The 21685-nt window shown below is 45.9% G+C and overlaps 2 protein-coding genes across 2 annotated transcripts; one reads left to right on the forward strand and one right to left on the reverse strand.

The window, feature by feature from the left end:
• The first annotated feature begins 1277 nt into the window (after positions 1–1277).
• On the forward strand, positions 1278–21181 carry tbcd (tubulin folding cofactor D). The gene is made up of 39 exons (XM_030090110.1): positions 1278–1461; positions 1545–1595; positions 1685–1782; positions 1928–2029; positions 2168–2314; positions 2682–2737; positions 3771–3903; positions 4564–4609; positions 4799–4931; positions 5413–5543; positions 5629–5689; positions 5795–5869; positions 6070–6164; positions 10606–10762; positions 12798–12855; positions 12943–12972; positions 13270–13355; positions 14083–14163; positions 14253–14326; positions 14426–14543; positions 14759–14819; positions 14911–14933; positions 15024–15055; positions 15140–15202; positions 15288–15364; positions 15599–15680; positions 15794–15912; positions 16016–16104; positions 16330–16470; positions 16919–17002; positions 17321–17479; positions 17572–17710; positions 19166–19287; positions 19452–19529; positions 19609–19695; positions 19786–19873; positions 20668–20777; positions 20848–20932; positions 21030–21181. The coding sequence occupies exons 1-39, from the start codon at positions 1278–1280 to the stop codon at positions 21039–21041; spliced, it is 3567 nt and encodes a 1188-aa protein (XP_029945970.1). The 3' UTR covers positions 21042–21181.
• Positions 6225–9965, reverse strand: znf750 (zinc finger protein 750). The gene is made up of 3 exons (XM_030090111.1): positions 9829–9965; positions 7165–8418; positions 6225–7073 (listed from the first exon to the last, which is right to left on the reverse strand). Exons 2-3 carry the CDS (start codon positions 8400–8402, stop codon positions 6539–6541), a joined length of 1773 nt encoding a protein of 590 aa, XP_029945971.1. The 5' UTR covers positions 8403–8418; positions 9829–9965; the 3' UTR covers positions 6225–6538.
• Positions 21182–21685: the final 504 nt, after the last annotated feature.

The raw sequence follows: 21685 nt of genomic DNA on the forward strand, positions 1-21685 counted from the left end.
ATTGGCTGAGAGCATGGCTGTTTCCTTACAAAGTATGTATCAACAATGAAATTAAACAAGTTCACATTTGTTTTACATAAGATATATGTAACTATTTCGTATCCATCCAAATTTCTATAAATTTTAAATAAACTGACCTTCTGTATCAATAAAAATTAATAAGCCATCTATTGTTTGATTGCCTATATTCATTGACCTTATAGAATAAAATTGAGAACGATCTCTTTTGTAAAACAAAGTAATTTCAGAATTGATTGTAAAAGTGTAATTACATGCTTTGATTATAAAAATAAAGAAATAGATTACATAATTTACTCTTTCTTGTAAAACAAAGTAATTTCAGAATTGATTGTAAAAGTGTAATTACATGCTTTGATTATAAAAATACAGAATTAAAATACATAGTTAATTTACTCTTTCTAATTGGCAAGTTTCACATTCATAAATGTAGATTTGGTGAAGGTGAATCCAAATTTTGTTAAGTTCGTTGTTGAATTTGAAGAACACATAAAACATTAAAAAAGTATAAACACAAACGAAAGTATCAAAACTAGCAAACTGTTTGAAAAACTATTCCCAAAAGAACAAGCACACCCCCTGTTTCTCTTGTCAGCTTCATATCTGTAAAGAACTTTGCAAAGCTTAGTTATTTATTTACTATTGAGAACACACACTCTGTCAAATTTGTTCATCGTGTTATTTTTGTTTGAACTGTCTGTTCCTTTTTAATTCACTGATTAATAAAATTCCTTTAAAAAATAAAAAAATTGGCAATTAAATTGATGTGGCTAAAACATTTATTTATTTATTTATTTTTTGTTTGGTTTTTTTTCTCTTCCCTGTTCATGACTGCAGACCAAAACACTGTGTTTGCTAAAGCTGCATAACTAGCGGGATGAATTTAACAGCAAGTCCAGTATTTGTGTTGTCAGGTGTCACGTGACCGACGCTCCGTGGTCCTCGCGAGCTTCCGTACCGGGGCGGGGTGCACGTCCAGGCGTTAGCTCCATGAACACATCCATGACTGTTTTCTTTCTGTTTTTATTCATTTCAGTTAACTGTTCAAATTTTTGGAAACTGATGTTCAATCTTATCGACTCTCTTTCTCAGCTAAGTGTTGTTACTTTCTGAGTTTCTCTTCCAGATCTCTGTTTTTGTGGGACATACATGCTAATATTAGCATCATCATCATCCCTCGGCCAGAACTTACTGGGGAAAAAAGGGACGTTTGCGTCCGGAACCGAAGCACTTTTTGAGAGTCTAAAAAGTGACCAGGGATGGCCTTGACGGAGACAGAAAACGGGTACTCCGGTGGCGACGGAGATGAAAATGACGCTATTGTAAAGACGTGTGTGTTGGACGGCTTCAGTGAGAGCGCGGAGACCCGGGCTCTGATCTGCAGCCTGCCGGAGGCGCACGGAGACGAGAAGCAGACCGAGATAGCCACACAGAAGTTCTTACGTGAGAGACCGTGTACAAAAACCACAAACCAGTTTAATCATCCGTGATGCTGGTGTGACATGTCCTCCGTTTCGCCCCCACAGTGATTCTGAACAGATACCAGGAGCAGCCTCGACTCCTCGATCCTCACCTTGGTAAACAATAACTGTGCTGCATGTGTTATAAGCTGCTTTTCATTATTTATTTCTAACTTAATATCTTTTAACTGTCGATCCTGATTCAGAATGGATGCTAAACCTGATACTGGACTTCATTAGAAATGAGCAGTCTCCACCCTCATTGGTACATTTGGGGTTCAAGTTTCTGTACATCATTAGTAAGGTCAGTGTTCAGTAACCCAGCGTGGAAAACAAATTCATACAGCAAAACCTGCAGCTCACTTACATTGTCCATCTTACTCAATGTCCCTGCCTTACAATCACAATCCTGCCATTACATTGTATGTTTTTAATGTACTTTTGTGTAGGTGAGAGGTTATAAAGTCTTCATGCAGCTTTTGCCTCACGAGGTGGCTGACTTACAACCAGTTTTGGACCTTCTGTCCAGACAGGATCCCAATGACCTTGAGGTGAGCCCCCCTTCCCTCTCCTACATCTGTAGGGGAGCACTTCAAGTCAACCATTTGCATTCCCTTTTAACTTGATCATTCAAGTTTAGTGCATATAAGTAAGATTTTGACTTCTTCATCGGGTTTGTTTTTTTACAGACTTGGGAGACTCGTTACATGCTGTTGTTATGGCTCTCCATGACATGCCTTGTTCCATTTGATCTGTCTCGTCTGGACGGTCGCATGGAGTCCGACAGCGGGAAGCCCAGGGACTCAACCATGGACCGTATTTTAACTGTTGCAAAGGTAAGCTGGGTGTGAGTGTTTCTGATAGGTCACACTTCCTGTCTTAAAAGTTTTTTTTTTGTCTGCATTTGAGCAGTAAATGAAAGAACTGTCTAAAACGGTTGTCAAACATAAGACCCCTGGGCCAGAAAGTTGATTACTGTAATTTTGTCAAAGTTGTGACTTTGAGAAATCCAAAACAATTATCAGTATTGCAAATCTGTTTAAACTGAGGTGATCAAAAAAAAAAAAAAAATCAGGTCATTTAACACACCAGCTTTGTATTTATCCTTAGTGTCTGTGATGAGTTCTTCTGTACCAGTTTGTATATGTGTCACTATATTCCAGAAGAGCTGCTTTCATCCAGTGGATTTAATGTTTTTTACAGGATTATCTTGTCGTGGGTGACACTCCCAGATATGCTGCCTCAGTGCTGGTATCAAAGTAAGTACTTAAATATCATACTGAAATTGAAAACCAATATAATATTCACAGTCAACTCAGTGTTTCTTTGCACACAGGTAACATATAGAATGTCTCATACAACTTGCAACTAATTCAGTCAATAATTTCAAAAATCTGGTAATTCAAAAGTTTTAGCTCTTATGATGTGTGATAAGTTTTAAGCCACGTAGTGTCTAAATGTGGACAAAGGTTGTGGCATTAATCAGTTCTCATGGTGAGTCTGCAGTTACTGAAGTTGTTTTACAGAATTAGTGTGTTATATTACATTTTATCATTGGGTTTTTCATGTTGTGTGCTGAGTCTACAGAAGCGTAATGTCTGAACTTTAAAGGGTTGACGTATACCCTGCAGAAACTTGACAAAGCACAAACACTGAAGTGTAACTCTGTTTCAATTATGACAAATTTGATTATTTTTGCTGGCTGTTTGATGAATTATTTCCCACATTGATCATATTGCAAATACATAAAATTGACCATAGTTTGCACCATAGTTGGGACTCATACTAAAGGTCTTTTTTTAACTGTCCACTCTCATTTTGGTGACATGATCGATGATACAAATTAAACTATAACAAATAAAATACATACTTACCTTTATCATTTATTATGATCTCCAAAAAGTCTCTCCAAAATATTTAATGTCACGTTTTGTTATTTGTTTATAAAAAAACAAAAATACCCTGACCATGTCCCTGGTTAAGTGAAATTCCAGGAGAGATTAATGGACGCAATTTGTCTTCTGTATAATCGCCATAGCAGTATACTGTTGTTACTTGTTCTGTGTTACCTCACAACATGTAGGCTTAGGTTTGAATCGCGTCTGAGGCCTTTCTGTTGGCCTCTTCCAGGTGATCTGACATCTGTCACAGCCCCAAAACCTTTTTAATCACTGGTGTTACTGTCTTGTAGTTAGTTCTTTCTGCCAATAGAGGGCATGACTGCCTTTGGAATGTCTTTGCTTTTGTCTTCTTAATTATTTTAAGGTATTCTCATTATGCATGACTGTACAGGTTCATGACTCGCCCTGATGTGCAACAGAAGCGCCTGGGGGATTTTCTGGACTGGAGTCTCGGTGTGATATCCCAGCTGAAGGATGATTCAGGGACAAACGTTAGAATCTTAGAAAGTGCCCTGCAGTCTCTGGTAAACACACAAACCCAGGCGTCATGCTGCGATCTTGTTTGCATGCTCATCTTTGTGTGCGTGTGTGTGCATGTGTGTGTTGGCTCTGTTGCATTGAAACCTGTAGAGGTTAGTTTGTGGAGTTTACAAGAGCTGACATGACAGGTATGCTTCACAAAACACCCCATGGGAGTTTAACAGGTGTGTTATGCACCTGCTGCATTTGTGGGATCTGTTGCTTCAAGTTACTGACATCAGTTATTCAAATGCTAAATGATATGGAGGATTTGTAGTCTATTTATAAAACACATGTGCTCCACATAATGCCCCTAATTGCATATGTTTGTAAATGATAGTGCATGTTTTCTGTTTGCTTTGTGTAATCTAAGGTAAAGTAATGCAGCCCTGGAGCAAGGACATTATGCTCTTAATATTGGCACATGAACTCGAATAACATGTTTAAAAAGTGTTCTTTCGCCCGATGTCTTGGATGTGATCCTGGCACCGATGTGTCGCTCAGGGCATTCAAAACAAGCCCCGTGTGTTCATTTCATCGGTGCTTCAGGACACTGACAGAAAAATCAAACTCAAGAAAGGGCGTGGTTTCTGAGAATAAAATGCTTTTTGTTCTCAGTTATCAACATGATGTCACAAATTTACCATATTTATTATTTCTTACAGGCAAAGCTTTTCAAGCATGGAAAACGAGACGACCTCTCACCACATGGTAGACTCCTCTGTTGCTTGGTTTTTGTGTTTGTGTCATTTGCGGTCTGTATTCAGCTAAATTACGGTTTTACCAAGTTTAACTGCAACCGTTTGCTGTAGCGTCGATTATTAATTCTTGATACACTGTGTTATCCACAAACTTTCCCAAAAGCGAATGACTAATGTGAAGCGTATTTTGCTCTCCCAGCTGCAGCGGTTCTTCAGTGTCTGGAGCAGAGACGCCTGTCTGACAGCAGTGAGGCCATGCTGAAGAAGCTCAGCATCAAACTCACCCAGAGGCTCGGACTCACCTTCCTGAAGCCGCGACTGGCCGCCTGGAGGTCAGACACCGCGCTCAGCTGTACACGCAAAGCCAATTTGATTAGCAGTAGTATTACAGTTTGGCATAAAACTTGTGCTATTTTAGTATTTGAGTATTCTATTGATTATTTTTGAATTGAGTAATTTGAAAAAAACATTAATTGATTTACTTAAACTTAGTTCGACATTATACTAAAGGTCAGTTAAATGAACAATCAATTTTGAAATAAACATTTTATTGTTAGACTGTTAGTTTTTTCTGCTGTCCTCTTCTTTGAAGTGCACAAATCTTACTTGACAACCTCGTAGAGGAAAAACCTCTGGTGTCCCTCTCAAGGGTCTCACACCCCAGCTTGGGCACCAGTGTTTCAGCCGGCACCCGCTGCAGCTCCATCCAGCTGTAGTGTGATTACCTAAAATGTGTGGTAACTGTAATGACAGCAGTTTCAGGGCTGTGTGTGTGTGTGTGTGTGTCAGAACAGTTTTCTTGTGTGTTTCCAGGTACCAGAGAGGCAGCCGATCCCTTGCAGCGAACCTCTCCATGTCTCAGTCGGCTGCTGTGAGTCCAGACATGGACACACAAGAACAAGAGGAGGACTACGACATTCCCGAGCAAGTGGAGACGGTTATCGGTCAGTTTATGTCTCTAAACTAAATTACAAAACATTCGCACAGCATTCTGAAAGAAACAAACTTTAATGCCCCTTTTTTTTACAGAACACCTCCTGGTGGGACTGAAAGATAAGGAAACCATTGTGCGCTGGTCTGCAGCGAAGGGGTAACAGTCAGTTAAACTATTGCATGTCACTACGTGTTTTTGGTATTTCTTTTTATCCTCATATTTTTTTTATTTGTGTGTGTGTTTTTTTTTCTAACCCTTCAGCATTGGCAGGTTGACTGGGAGGCTTCCCAAGGAGCTGGCAGATGAGGTGGTTGGATCAGTGCTGGACTGCTTCAGGTAGTTTCATGTTAGAGACTTGTTGCTGCTTTCTATGTGTCAGTATTCCCGCGCTCTTTTTCAGTTACTGCTTTTTACTTGCAGTGTAACTTACGAGCAATTAAGTGTCCCGGTTGAGGAGAAAACCAAAGAGTTCCATGTATCCTGCAGGCCGTGCAGCGCCCGGGTCTCCTCTGACACGCTGCGTGTTGTTTTTGAAGCTTTCAGGAAACAGATAATGCCTGGCATGGAGGCTGCCTGGCACTGGCTGAACTGGGCAGGAGAGGACTGCTGCTGCCCTCCAGACTCAAAGACGGTATGTGCAGTGAAAAGTGACAGATAAGATAAGATAAGATAAGAGAAGGCTTGTGTTCTGTAAATTTTTTTATTCAACATACATATCTACAATAAATCACTACAACTTTTCTACACCACAGTAGCATTTTTACACTTGTTGGAAATCTGGTTTCCACTGCTATCTGCACTTACTTGTCGCAGCAGGTCTATGACAAACATTTTATTTGCTATATATCCTTGTGGCAGTGCTGTTGGCATGTCACATCAGCTTCTAATAGAAAAACAGAGACTTTCAGTGCTTCAGAAAAGGCAGCCAGGAGTCTTTTGATGTTGAGGCTTGCAGCAGTAAAGATAACAGATATTCAGTCCTAAACAGCAGTCAGAGTGCAGCTGCTAGCAGCAGCGAGGCCTCTTCCGCAGAGCCCTCCCGTGTGCTTTCACCCTCTTGTTCGGTTTGTGGTACTTACTGTCAGCGTGACCACTACGTGCTCTTTTCACGCACGCTCCCCTGACCCTGCTGCTCTGCTTGGCGGCTGGCGCTGAGGCAGTGTTTGCAGCGTCGCTCGGGGGCCGCAGTGAAGCGGCCGCAGAGCTCGCGATGGCGAGCTGACAGAGTGCCAGAGCCGCGGTTTGCCTCTGGTCACACAGTTCCTCCTCCAGCTCGTTGCCTGCCTCGCTCCGGGCGGGGCTGCGCACGGGGCTGCTGTGAGAAGCTCGAAGGCTCAGGTTCAGCGGCGCCTCGTCCTCCTCCAGCCTCTCCGGGTCAGAGCCCCTCAGTGCCTGGTCTGCTTGTTTTGTATGGTCGTGGTTTCTTGTTGAGAGGTTGAGGGGGGCCGGGTCGTCTGTGCTGTCCACGTCGTCTTGTTGTGATCGAGCATGAGCACCTGATTCAGAAACCGACGAGGAGTATTGTCTGTTCTCATTTGACCTGAAAGGAAACGATAAGAGAGTGTTAAACAAAATCTCCAAACACGCCTGATGAACTAAATCGGCGATATAGAACTCATGATTTCACGTACCCTCCATCCACCTGCAGCGAGGTTTCCACAGAGGCCTCCTCTCTCGGGTCACTTCTGACCGCTGGCACCGCTGTGTGTCCTTGTTGAGGAGGGGTGTGTGTCTCACCCAGCTGGGTGTACTGGGGGGCTTCTGCGTCTCTCTGGATGACGTGTGCTTGACTGGGTCTGTCGGGAGACCCCAGAGCGGAGCAGCCCTCTTTAGGGCTCAGCCTGGTGGCTTTGTCCCCACTCTGCCCATGGTGGCTGTCTTGCTGTGGAGAAGTCTGTGGGTGGTGCTCAGCGGGACGTGAATGCACGTACAGCTCGTAGTCCTTAGCGCTGTGGGTTGGGCCGTACAAATCCACAGGAAGATATCTAGGTTCTGCAATTGGCAGGGGAAGCTCGTGGGGTCTGTATAGCGTGTAATGCAGAGGGGCTCCTGGGTGAAGAGGATGGTAGTACCTGTATGGGTACGGGGGAAACGGGGCGGTGTGAGACGGCGTGATCACTGCCCTCTGATGCTTCAGAAACTCGGGGGAGTAAGAAGAGGAGTTCGGCTCGTTCATGGAGGGGTTTCCTGGGAGGTAGTACGGCGGATACAGCGGTCGGTCAGGCAGGAGATACGGAGGGTACTCGGACACCATGAGAGAGCGGAGGGGCTTCAAGGGAACGGGTGGTGGAATGGGGCCCCAGGGGAAGCCCGGATGGTTGAAAGCGGGGCCGGGGTTCTGCGAGTCCTCTGTGTGCGGCACCGGCGGCTTGAAGGCGTCTGCTCCGTCACGGTTGGGTGTGACAGGGGAGAAGGCAGACGGGCGCGGCAGATCCTTGTCGGCGTCACACTCCCTGTTCTCGCCCTCCTTCGCTGTATTTGATTTTGCCACACTCTCATTGTCCTTATTCGCCGGACTGTCACGCCCGACATCCACCTCTTCTGTGTCATCTGGGCTGTCCTCTTTGTTCTCTGCTGCTTCTTGTTTCTCTGGACTGTTGTTCTGAGCTGCCGGGGAAGCGTCTGCGCAGTCCTTCGGCTTGACCAAGGCCGCCTTAGCTACAGCTTTGACCTGTCGAGCCGTTTGTCCGTTCTTCTGCGACATTAGAGAGATGGAGTTTTCGCACAGGTTGTACTTCATGTGGTTGAAGAGGTGGGACTTCTCATTGCAGGTGAACGGACACTGGAAACACTGATACTTGAAGGGTTTGCCCGGCGGCCGGGGGATGTAGTGGGGCCTCTTGGGCTTGCGTTCCTGAGCAGCTTCCATCCTAATGTCAAGGTTCCTGATAATGCAAGACATCGAAGTGAAATGTTAGTAAATGTTTAAATTGAACTGAAAGACATGAGCAGCCTGTGAATCATTGCACTTTTTGTTTGAGATTGTCGCTGAGCTGGCAGGTACTGAGGCTGCTCAGAGTCGTCTGACTGGTTCAGGACGAGACCAACTCTCATTGGAAGGTTTGTCTCCGAGTGTCTCCTTCAGCTGCTCGGCCCAAAAGGGGAAAAAAACAAACAAAAAATGCCTTGCTGCAAAAACACCACAGCCTCAGGCTAATGTATTTCTGCAACTGTTACTTTACACAGCGTTGCGTACCAAAACAGAGAAGTGTTTAGATATGAAAACCTGTATGCAAAAAAAACGTCCCTTGCAGGTTTGCATGTGTGCAGCGGAGTCTCGGTTTAATCCCGAGCTGCAGACGCCCCCACTCCGCTTGCTTGTTCACCTGTCAGCCCGTTCTCGGTATCGCTCGGCTCATCTGCCCGGAGAAGTTAAAAAGAACCGCCGAGGCGGCAGGCGGACTTGTGCGCTCACTCGCACCGACCCCGGAGGGCATGCAGGGACTTGCTCTCCACCTCAGCCTTACTAAACTCAGCGCTGTCGGCGTGGGAACCACCAGCCACCTGCTTCCCATGACTACACCTGCGGCATGCATTTATCATCTGATGAGCTCACCGGCCAGCGAAACACACAGATGCTACAAGTAACTGTTTGATATTATTCCAGTAGCGCCATTCTCATGGGGCTGAAAGAGCTGAGTCGTCGCCGCCGAAACGATCCGTTTCGGCCGAAGGACTGGATGGCGTCTGAAACGCCTCGGGCCCATCTTTTGAAACGATATATCACCTAAAGCTGTGTTTCTGGGTGTGCATGGAGGAACCTGATTGTCATGTGCTGTCGCAAGAAGTTGTCACTCAAGTTTCTCTCCAACTGTGGCAGCGAGGCGAAGCCACTCCCTTCTTAAGAACACGAAATGCTGATGGGGAATTCTCTTTTAAAACATTTTCTCAAAACAAGTTATTGTTTAAAAAAAAAAAAAGAGAGCTTTTTTTTCCCCCCAAAAAAATACTTTGGCTTGTTTCAGCAGTTTTGGCATGGACCGATCACATTAGTTATGACTTTTCATTTCCAGACGGACATTTAATCATAATGTTAATATCTTGTTGAGAAAGTGTTTAGCAGAGACCAGATAGATACTGTTGAGAATTCAGTTCAGGAGATTAAGCAGGAGCTCATTAAGCAGCGACAGGTGCACGACGCTTCCACCTGCACAAAAATACACTGAACAGATCGGTGATAAGCGCCTCTGCGATTATCTTATCCTGGAACACTTGAAAGGTGATCTATAGTACATAAATAAACCAGAATTTTGCTCCTGTGCTAAAAAAATGAGAACAGAAATAGAAAACATTACCTGTTCCAGTGTTCGGCCTGCAGGAAAAAGCTCTCCGGTTCACTGCCAGTGTCAGCGCGAGGTGGCCCGGCTCAGTGTGAACTCTGAGTTTGGGACTGATGTTACTTGTGTGGTGAGTTCCTCTCTCTGAGGTGTTGTCTCTCCAGTGGGCGGGGCTTCAGCCCGAACAGCAGCGCCCTCGGGCAACGTTGATGTGCCCGATATTAGTCAGGCCTCAAGCCATGATTTACATGGGGGGTTGTGGGGGGGGCTCTGCCTCCCGCTTCCTCTTTGCGGCTCCATCTTTTGTATTTTGTGACCTGGACTTGCCTCTCTGAACACAGTGCATGCTGATCTTAATATTGAAAACTGGTCTTCAAAATAAAATGAAAATTAATGAAATTACTTTTTTGTGACTATTTTTCAGTTTATTATCTTCCAAAATGTTGTATTGATTTGAAATCAGGAACAAAATATTACAAATGGGCAGAAATAGACAGACACTATCTTGTGTTCAGGATTTGTTTGTTGCAAGGATTTATAATATTAAAAAAAATGGGAGTTTCATTCAAAGATAATTTCACAGTTAGAAATTTTCCACAAACGTATTTTCTGTTTTTCTTAGTTTTCAGTAAACTATGATTCAAACACCCACTTCAATAAAATTAAAAATTAAATGAATTCTGAATCGATGAACTGCACTGCAGCATTTAATTCACATAGATGTTTGATTTATCGTATTTGTAAGAATCTCTCTTGATCTCATTCCACTCATGTCTCTGTTTGCTCCGTTTGCAGTCGTGCCGCTCATTATCAAGGCGCTGATCTACGAGGAAAAGCGAGGAGCGTGCAGCGTGGGTTCCAACGTGCGTGATGCTGCCTGCTACGTGTGCTGGTCGTTCGCCAGAGCCTACGAACCCAAGGAGCTCGAGCCGTTTGTCTGCGAGATTGCCAGGTAACACTGCGCTGCATGTAGAATTCATCAGGAACACACTTCTGTTCTTTTCATATTGAAATAGTTAAACTTCTGTTGTGAATTGCAGTTCATGGAAACAATTTATCACAGTTCAGTGAGGTTTTTTTTTTTTTTTTTTGTTATAGAAGGACTTTCCTTCTAAAAGGTGTGACACTGGATTCCAGTAATTATTTTCCCCTCCATGCTGAAAACCTTAAAGTCAAAAGAAACGTGTTAAAGCGAGCTTAACCTGCAACCTGTGCAGAGAAGTGCACCATCATCCCGTGGCGTGCGTCAGTCTTTCTCAATAGTAACGGTTTGCCTCATCCCAGGCTTGTGTCCTCCCAGCGTGCGTGTACGGACCTGTGGCTCCTAACTGTGCAGACCAGCTCTGCAGTGTCAGTTTGAACCCCAGCAAATTAGCACCGGCAGTCGCGACAACACCCTCCCTCTCCCCAGCCTGCAGGATCGCCGGGTTTCGCCTGCTGCTGTCGGTTTCGGTCGCCGTTTGGCAAGAGGCGCAGAAACAAGCTGGTTCCTGCTCTGTTCGTCACAGCTTGACGACATTTACAGAAAGCTCACTTTTGTGCTTTTGGGACAAAGTGACTTGAGGGCACACGCAACCTCACACATACACACACGCACACACACGCACACACACGCACACACACGCACACACACCGAACACTCAGCTTTTTATGTGTAGCAGTTGAAGAAAAGTGAGAAAATGCTTTTCAGTGTTGTTTAGAAAATAATCACGAGTGTTTTTGTTTTCAAGTTAATGAGAAAAATTCAGTTAGTGACAGCAGCTGGTAAGTCCGGATGGCTCCTTAATGCTGTTTGAAAAAGCTTCACAGTGAAGAAAGTGAGCATTGCTTAGTTTCAGTCGACTGATGTGATGATTTCTCCATCACTTTCACACTTGCTGAGCTCAGAGCTCTTCACCCTTCAGCATCAAAGAAACCTTTATTTCCTCTGGAGCTGCAAAAGATTCTCTAAAGTTTTACAACAAGTCCTTGTAGCGCAGTGTAAAAAATGATTAACACGTGCTAGCAGATAGGCCTCATTTGAAATAGATACTCTGGAATAAGATTCAAAATGTAGAGGAAGACTCCTCCCTCAAAGAGCATGAAGTTGAACTTCCTAATGTTTCTAACACGACAGGACATTAATGATAATGGGATCAGTCTGCTAAAAGAGTAACTTTTCTTTTGCTACATGTGCATCATTTCTTTCTCTCTTAATTCCCTCTATTTATCTTTTATACTTGTGCCTTCTAAATATGTTCTTTCGTTCGTCTATGTTTGCACCTCCACCAGAACAAACGCCTTGTATAGTTTAATACTTGGCAGTAAACCTGTTTCTGATTCTGAAATGCATTGATTGTAGTTTTCCCCTTCATTATTTTTCTCATGATGACATTGTGAAGAGGAACAATCATGCTGGGAAATGATGCCCTAAAGGTTTTTCTTCACACTGCTGACGTGGATACATAATTAATATACTGAGTAAGCAAATAATAAAAAGCTGTAAAAAAAATATACACCATGCAGCTGTTAGTCCATAAAGAGTTTTCCTGCAGAAATGATAAAACATGTTTTTCATTTAAGTGTTCCTCAATGGCTCCCTTTTCAAAAACTGTATTAATTTAGTCTTAATATTGGTGGTGTGAAGCTGTAGCCTGTTCATCCCCGGCCTGTTTTCGTGGTAGCTGACGTGTGAGGAGTCACACTCTGCGGTGGAGTCATGGTTAATCATCGTCTTGCCGCTTTCACTGACGAACCTGCGGGCCTCGGTCCGCAAACCAACCCCAGGTGCTGCTATTCTGACTCACCGATTCTGATCAGGTTAATACACAGGCAGGACAGCGTTGGTACTGGAGATGATCACAGGCAAATGAGACTATTACTGAGTGTCAAACATACTGTGGCAACAAGACCTTTAAGAAAGACCTTATGCCCTGATTTACATGCAAATCATAAAAGTACTTGAAATAAATGAAGTGATGACTCAATACTGTGTGCTTTGTTTGCAGAGCTTTGCTGATCACTGCCGTGTTCGACCGAAACGTCAACTGCCGCCGAGCTGCTTCCGTGAGTTCTCCAGTAAACATATCGTGCTCGCTGTACTCGAGGTTATACAGTTACCTGGGTTTAATTTAATGTCTCATTTCGTCGCAGGCCGCCTTCCAGGAGAATGTGGGCAGACAGGTTTGTGACTCCGGTATTGACGACTTGAACACAAGTGGAATTACTGTGATTTCAAGGTTATTTGTTGCCAAATCTGCACGTCGTGCTGCGACCTGCCTTGTCAGTGAAAGCTGAAGCACAGGGATTAGTCTTCATGGCGCTGATATCCAATTAGCCAAACTGACCTTCAAAACTTTGAGTCCTTAATGAAATTTGAACTAATTCACAATATTTTTGCAGCATGGTTATTTTCTCATTCTTCAAAAATGCTGATTGTGCTTCAGTGTGATGAAAAGATTTCCTCTCCTGTCTGGACAGGGAACGTTTCCTCACGGCATTGACATCTTGACAGCAGCAGATTATTACGCTGTGGGAAATCTCAACAACTGCTATCTGAACATCAGGTGGGAAACGGTCTTCACAGTGTTTTCATTCGTTGAGGGTTTGTTCAACTCCTAACCTTTTAGCAACAGACGAAATACTGAAGTGGAGATTTTATAGTAACAAATGTAATCTTTCTGTGTTTTCGTCACTAAATCGTTATGAAATGTCACTGGTAGAACGTATTTTTGCTTTATTGTTTGAGACACAAGCAAACAAGTTAAACCTCATGTCTCTTTTGTTGGAACAGTCAATGAGGAAAATACATTCCAGCCAGACAGGCGCTTTGTGCTCATCGAACAGTTTATTAATGCACTTTGTTCTCTTTTAACTAAGCCATCTGCAGCCTAAAGCAAACATATTACGGTACCTTCCAATTATGCACCTTTAGTCTCCCAACTCTCTCCTATAAACTAGCCTTTGGTTAATTGCCAGTAGATTTTGTGAACGAGGATGTTTTATTTTTTATTTCATGATATTTAAGTTTTTGCTGAGTCATATTTATCTGAAACGTGAGACTCAAAGCTGCAAGAGAAGCAATCGTCATCTCTGACATGAATGTGCTGCATGCGGCAGAGCCGAGCGTGAAGCAGGACACGGGGAAGATGATAGCCTCGGGGTACGAGTGCATACTGAACCTGCGAGGCCTCATCGATGCTGCCTGAAAACAATTCTCTACTTTTGAGTGATTCTGCAGATGTGATTAAAGCCGTGACTGTTTTTGAAAAAGCGTTTCGTTGTCCCTCAAAGTGTCTACATCGCTGGCTTCCCGGAGTACACCAAAGCCATGATCGACCATTTAGTAGCCATCAAGATCAACCACTGGGATGGGTGAGCGCTTTAATTATGCTGCTTTTAAAAAAGGAAAAAAAAAAAAACTTTTCTCACGTGCAAAGTAAATCAAACTTCGTGTCCTGCAGTGCGATTCGAGAGCTCGCCACTAAAGCCCTGCACAACCTGACGCCTCAAGCGCCCGATTACATGGCAACCACAGGTAAACAATGTCGCCTTTCCTGTTCCCCAGTCAGCGACTGAAACATGTAATTAACAAGCACGCACACGCATTTCACTCTTTCTCCCTCGGCGGTTGTAGTCTTGCCTCAGCTGCTGCCGTTGGCGGTGGGGATGGACCGTCATGGTCGACACGGAGCCATCCTGGCGTGTGGCGAGATTACTCACGCCCTGTACAAAGTGGGCCTTCAGACCGACAGGTGGATGATGGGTAACACAGGCTGGGCGTGGTCTGCATTTCTCACACACTATTAGAGCTAAATACTCTCAATGGGCAGTGATGATGACAGCTTAAGATGTGGCCATTATAATAAACAAAATCATTTCAAATGATGAATAGTTATAATTTAACTACTTTTGTATTATAAATAAATAATTTTTTTCCCTATTCTGCACGTTATAATTTTCCCTAAAGGACTGTGATGGAGCTCATTTCTCCAGAATGTGTGGAAGCTTTGAAAGGTATTCACCAAAACGTAAGTGGAGCATGACAGAATGAGTCAATAAATGTTTAGTATTAAAGTGACGAGGAAGTCCTGCTAATTGTGTTTGTCGATGCTTTCTCAGCTTCTGGAAAGAAAACAGTACAGGTAGGCAGAAATAACCGCTTTGCTTTGTTCTAGCAGGATTTTGAAATAAATTAATATTCACGCTGAACTTTGTGTGTGTTATTTGTGCAGGGGTTTGGGTGGCGAGCTGATGAGACCAGCGAGTAAGTCTGACTGCAAAAGATGCTGTTTACCCACAAGACTGTGGAGAATGATCACTTGGTGTTTTATTTTGTTGATTTTTGCAGTTTGTGGGCTGATAGAAAAGCTGTCGCTGGCCAAGATGCCCTTTAAGAACGACCCTGTGATCAGTGAGTGACTCTTTTAAACAGCTGCTCTTGATTTGTTTTCTTTTGTTGAGTCGTGTCAGAGCTAAAAGTGATGGATGTGTTTCAGCTGGCTGGCAGGGCATCATCGACGACACCATAAAGACCCTTCATCTGGTTTCCAGTGGAGCAAAGGATGGGATCATGGTAAACTCAGTCGCTCTTTATGTGAAAGTAAAGCATCGCCAGGAATCTGATTTTCATTTTGTTGAGCCCTTCTAGAGTGTTACACATCCACGAGGAAATGCAAAACCTACTGTAGGGAAAGTAAAATGAGCAGAAACAGTTGAAGTGTAGATAATAGTTTACTTGAGAACTTAAAGACGTCCCTCTTTTGAGAAAGAAGATTGATCTTTTCTGGACTCCTTACTTTCCGTGCAGCTGGCCGTGGTCTCGGCCTTGTCCGTCCTGTGTGAGGAGTTCTACCAGACCCCGGACGGCCAGGCCGACTCACAGATGCAAGGTGGGTTTTATTAAGAAGCTGTTTCCATCAACAGTTCACTGTCCAGCAGCAAAAAATACAATCCATTTAGAAGCAGAAAATATACGTGTGTGTTTGTGTGTGTTTGTGTGTAGACGTCCTGGTGTCTCAGTATATCGAAGGCCTGCAGAGTCCACAGATGCTGACCCGGTGCGGCTCGGCCCTCGCTCTCGGATGTCTGCCGGCGTTCATGATCCACGGCAAACTGAAGCAGGTGTGAACCGTGTGGACGTTTTCTGAGCGGCTTCACGCCCCCCCCGCCCCCCACCTCGCCGTTCAGGCTCCAGGCGCTTCACCGGTCTGTGTGTCTCTGCTAGATTCTCCAAGCCCTCCAGCAGGTGTGCGCTCCCACACAGGACGGGAAGTTTCCTGAAGCGAGGAGGGACGCCGTGAAAGCAGTGGCCCAGTAAGACTTTATATACTCTACTTTCGATCTCTCGCCCTCTGCCCCCCCCTCCCCCCTCGTTCTTTGTCCTGTGTGTTGGTCTAAGCTCCCCGCCGTGTGGGCAGCCTCGCTAAAATAAACAGTCGACCGACTCTACCTGCAGGACCTGAATGGCACGTCGGTCCATCTCGCCGATTTGATTCTGTCCTTTGTTCTCTCCCCTCTCCCGTTTTCGTCCCCCTGCAGGGTGTGCGTGAAGGTCGGCGTCGCCGCGCACGGCTCCCCCGACTCCACGCTGTGCCCGGAGAACATCGGCGAGGTGTACGACCTGCTGCTCAGCGGCATGAACGACTACACCACAGACAGCAGGGGGGATGTGGGGGCCTGGTGAGTGGACGGCTTGTTTTTTTTGTTTTTTTGTTTTTTTTTTACAACACACACTCAAACGTCGTGCACTTCTCAGTCTTTCGACTTGCCTGAGGGATTAAGAATGCTCCCCCGCCTGAGGCCTCTGATGTTTTTCCGTCCCTCTGCACGGGGACATGACACACATGCCTGTCTCAGTAGTAGCTGCAGGCCATGCTTACCGACTCGCCAGGAATGTCGCCCGGCTTGTCACTTCTCCTCCGAACATGGGATGGGCCGCCGCTCAAACACTGCTCGCCTTTTCTTCCCTACATTCTCGCTTTAAAATCTGTTTTTTTTTTTTTCACTTCATTTGAATTGAATGCCAGTGCGACAATGGCTGTAACTTTCCTCTAGTTTTTCGTTGCTTGACGTCCCTGTTTTGTGAGTTAAAGGTTGGAATCTCTTCTCCTTTTGTGTCTTCCTGCAGGATAAGAGAAGCTGCAATGAGCAGCGCGATGGACGTGACTCTGCTGGTGGCCGGCAGCGCTCCAGAGATTCTCTCACCAGACCTGTGAGCATCGATGCGATTGATGGTTGAATAGTTGTTCTACAGTTTATTACCCAGTGTCACCTTTAGGATTTGTGTAGTTTGAGGTTGTTCCACATTTGACTCCGTTTGGTGAACAATTTGACTTGTCAAACTAACAAAAAAAAAAAAAAAAACCACACATTTTTGCCATATAAAGCAAAACATTTCTCTAAATGTGACGTGTTGCTTAATGGATCCCTATAAAATATTACCATGATATCCTGTCAGGTTCTACTGTTTACAGCAAGGCCTGGCCCTGGTCGTGACACTTCTCTTGACCTCTCACCTCTGTGTGTGCAGGGTGAAGCCCATGATGTGCTGCCTGGCTCAGCAGGCGGCGGAGAAGATCGACCGATACAGAGCGCACGCCGGCAACATCTTCCTGCGCCTGCTCCACAGCTCGGAGCCTGCAGTGCCGCACATCCCCCACCGGGAGGAGCTGCTGAGCATCTTCCCTGTGTGAGGCTTCTCCCATTGCATTGAGAATGTTGTGGATCGACGTGAGCCAGCGGTTCAGTCACAGTCTGGCTCCTCTTCGTTCTGCGTCTCAGTGAATCGGCCGGCAGCCTGAACTGGACGGCGCCGTCCCAAGCCTACCCGCACATCGCCCAGCTGCTGGGGCTGCCCGAGTATCAGTACCACACCCTGCTGGGGCTCACCGTGTCTGTGGGGGGGGTCACCGAGTCCACAGTGAGTCCGCTTTTAAAATATGATCCAATCACAGGGGTGGGATGTGCAGATTGATGACAGTTTGAAGGGAAAACACAGAAAATCAAGACCAGACACACCCGCAGTGGACAGAACACTGGCTGTTTTGTTTTGTATTTTTATAACTTGTCTTTCGTTCAGTGGGGATCCTCTCTGGCTCAGTGGTTAGTGTTGGTTGTGCAGTTATGTTAAACCTCCCCTGTGCCTGCATGGCTTGTTTTTCCTTAGAAAAAAAACCCATGATGTTTCTAAATGACACATTAGTGTGAATCAGTTTGTGTCCGAGGTGTATCCTGCCCTGGCCTTTGTTGGATAAACTGGTGCAGAAGATGGATGGACTGGATTATCAGTGTATCACCAGCAGAGGGAGCCATGTGTCGGCTGTCAAACGCACTTCAATCTGTCGGTGTGTGTAAAGCACCTGCCAGTCAGTGAGCTGTTAAAATGTCAGCCTGGGTAACTCGGCTCCACCCTGCCGGGGTTCGCTCTCTCTGATTCAGACGTACTCAGAAGTTCTTCACAGGAACAGCTAACCAGAACTCCCCAGCGTAGCTCAGTCTCTTATCTGAACCCTGCGCCTGCTCCTTTCCTCTCCTGACTCTGCTCAGCGTCACTCCGAGCCAAGAGCCCCGAAACTGGAGCCCTGACCCCCCTCATTAAGAAGAGGACCTGCTCCCAGGCGTCTCAGCCGCCGAGCTTATTTTTAGCCTCTAGTATTGAAAGTGTTCAATAAAGAAAATAATGTGAAGGCCTGAAACAGCAGCAGCGAGGCCAGTAAAGCCGCGATCGGCTGCCAGCGGAGGTTTGAGACACATTCCCTCTGAGACGGTCGAACTCTGGTCTCGCTTTCAAGTCGCAGCGCTCCGGCCTTCCTCTGCTGCAGATCCGTCCTCGGAGATGAGGAACGCTCGTATGTTTGTTCAGGGTTGCATGAAGCAGCCGGAGCCAAGAGCGGATCGCTTCACGGGCCAACATTACTGTTCTCACACCACAGGCATACACACACACACACACACACACACTCAGGCCGGAGAGAGACGGAGTGTTTACCAACGCTGGAGGAATTAGCTCAGCATCAGTTCACACACACACGCAGTTGGCTACATTTATTGAAATAACTCAAAAGTGCATATCAACATATTAGTACACAACCTGATATGTTTATAGGACCGGGTGTAGCAGTGGTGTGTTACGAGGATCCAAGTGTCAAAGTTTAACACTTCCTGCAGTGAAGTATTTTTATCTGTTATCACCCAGCCTCACGCTGTCGGCTATAAACACTCAGGAGTTTATTTTACAGCCACATTGTTGCTTTTTCTCCCATCATCCAGTCATTGCTGACACCCTTCTTCACGCTGCGTGCATGCTTGTTTTTTTTTATTCCGAAGCTCCAGCCCGTTTCCATTTTAACCTCTTGTCTCATTGTCTTCCATTCAGGTCCAGTTTTCCTCGCATTCCCTGTTTAACTATGTGAAAAGCATCCAGGAGGACGGCGCCGCTCTGGGACAGTTTGGAGAAACGCTGCTGAGGATCCTCAGAGGGAACCTTCGCAATGACCGGTACTTCCTCAGCCTGTTGCAGATATGTGCTCACTTTGTTTTGGGGCTTTTTAATTTCCAGTCAGCTAAGGTGTGAAACATAAGGCCCCTGGGTCGAAGGCTCCGGTACAGCCCGAGAGCTGTCCTTTCCCCATAACCCCTCCATGATGTTTCTCTTCCTTCAGAGTGTCCATTCCCTTCCTGAAGATGCTCAGTCAGATGCTCGCCAACAACTGCTTTGAAATCTTCACCACACAGGAGGAGTGAGTGTAAACCCCGCTAAGCTTTAAAAAGATGTGAATCTCTGTGGAGACTGATGTTTTTCTCTCTCTGTTTTCCAAGTCATCCCCTCTGTGTGGAACTGCTGGCTCTTTGCAAAGAGATCAAAAAGTCCAAAAGCTTTCCCAAACTGAAGGCCTGCCTCTCCGTGTGAGTCTCCACCTCGCCGATGAATGTGTGCGCGATGCGAAGCACAGAAAGGAACCGTCGAGCCCACTGCGCTGCCTTCATGTCTCCCAGGTTTTGCGGCCTGGTCCAGTTTCAAGGCGACGTGAGGAAGAAGGTCTTGTCCCAGCTGCTGCTGCTGCTCTGCCACTCATACTGCGCGGTAAGAAACGCACCGGCCCGCGCCACAAGTCTGCAGCCCCTCCTCGACTCCTCTGGAAAATAACCGCTCTCAGAATGCTCAAATTAGCTTTTTAGCCGCTCCCGTTCTCCAGTCCACCACTTTAATTCAGGTGGAAAGACGTCAGGATCGGCTCCGCAGATTTTCCACACAATTTGTGTGGATCGTCCTAAAGCGCTGCAGCAGAGCGGGGACTGTACGGCCCTCAAGGGCCACAGTGGCTGCTCCAGACCCACAATCACATTCTACTTCTCATGAAAAGAATGATATTAGTTTAACATATAAAATTAGATCAATATGGTAATAACGATGCAGTGGTGTTTAGAAACTTCAGCTTCCTCGACTTCTTTAAAGTCTCCGTCGGTCTGAAATTATATTTATAGGCACCTTTTAAAGCTCTCAGTTTCACCCTACATCACATAAAACAAATATTTAAATTCATTCCCTCTGCTTGCGGTGTGTTCTGGAAGCGCTGCAGTGGCTCTGCAGTTATTGGATGGATTCATAAAGGCTTTGCTCTCGACATTTACACTACAAGCTTGACTTTTACCATCCTGACTTTTTGTTTTAACGCTGTCATGAAGACGTAATGACTCTAATCCTCTGTTTATACCAGCAAATCCCGCGACGTTCCCACCAGGCACGGCTTTCCCCTCTTGTTTATTACTAGCATGAGCGCGCACGGTAAACACACCTGCTTAACGTCAGGCCCGGCGCCGGCGGACGCGGCGGCGGGCCTGAACGGAGACTGAACCGCAGGCGCTCCGTCTCCGCAGGTGAGGAAGACGGCGGCCAGCGAGATGTATGAGATGTTCCTGACCTACGACGACGTGGCCGACCCGGACGTGCTGGAGGACGTGATGGCGTCCCTGAGCGACACCAACTGGTGAGTGGCGGCGCCGCAGAGCAACAGAACGCCGCTGAAGAGCTGACAGTCCTACTCCTCCGCTCTGCAGGGAGGACGACCTGGCCGCAGTGCGCACACACAGGAACCAGCTGTGTGAATGGTTAGGAGTCCCCACGCCTCAGCCGGCTAACAAGGTAAACGCTGCTGCTGATTTGATAAAGATACAGTCAAAGTCTTTTTTTTTTTTTTTTTTTTTAACGGGTGTTTCTTTGCTTCTTTCTTCCTTTTCAGCAGGTTTCCTGATCAGAAGTGAAAACCTGCCGTTAAAGACAGAGGTGGATTGTTCGGAGGTTAATGCTTCCATCAAGGCGTTTGACGGTTGTCAAAGCGTTGTCACTTTAAATGAAAATAAAAGGTTCAGCTAAATCGGTGTTTTGACCTGTTTTCTCGTTACTGCAGAACCTTGCAGCGTCGTTAACCGCTTCTCTTCTTTTCCGGCCTTTCCCTTCCATTCAGGTCACAGTCGGGTGACACTCTCGAACTCGCTCCATTCAGGCTGTTTACTCGTAACCTGAACATCTCCGATAGGTGAAACTCAAACTTCAGCCTGCGGACTCTCCGGGGAAATGGCTCGCCACTTAGCGGTTCTGGCACACGGCGTGGAATGCCGGCCGAGGCCCGGTCCCCCCCCCCACCCCCCACCCCCCCCCCGCCCCCCCGCCCCCGCCGTACCCGCACAGACCTACTTTCTCTGCATGGGTGGAGGTGCCAGAGGACGGAGGAGTCTCCGGAGGCCCCGGGAAACACAGCCGGGTGTGTCGCCGTGAGTCCAGACTCTCATTAGAGGACGATAGTGGCCGCATTGTCTCAGACGGCTTGACTGACAAAGATCCGATTGTCTCATTATTTCACAATTAGGTGGCGTTGTTTGCTACTCAAACATGTCA

This window comes from Salarias fasciatus, chromosome 4 (genome assembly GCF_902148845.1).
Source record: "Salarias fasciatus chromosome 4, fSalaFa1.1, whole genome shotgun sequence".
Classification (NCBI taxonomy): domain Eukaryota; kingdom Metazoa; phylum Chordata; class Actinopteri; order Blenniiformes; family Blenniidae; genus Salarias; species Salarias fasciatus.

Excerpts from the sequence above, each read along its gene's own strand:
- tbcd (XM_030090110.1), top strand. The coding sequence starts at position 1,278 with ATGGCCTTGACGGAGACAGAAAACGGGTACTCCGGTGGCGACGGAGAT. Across the intron at positions 5,690-5,794 it reads CGCTGGTCTGCAGCGAAGGG|CATTGGCAGGTTGACTGGGA; the intron begins GTAACAGTCAGT and ends CTAACCCTTCAG. Across the intron at positions 15,913-16,015 it reads TCCACGGCAAACTGAAGCAG|ATTCTCCAAGCCCTCCAGCA; the intron begins GTGTGAACCGTG and ends TGTCTCTGCTAG.
- znf750 (XM_030090111.1), bottom strand. The coding sequence starts at position 8,402 with ATGGAAGCTGCTCAGGAACGCAAGCCCAAGAGGCCCCACTACATCCCC. Across the intron at positions 7,074-7,164 it reads TCGCTGCAGGTGGATGGAGG|GTCAAATGAGAACAGACAAT; the intron begins GTACGTGAAATC and ends GTTTCCTTTCAG.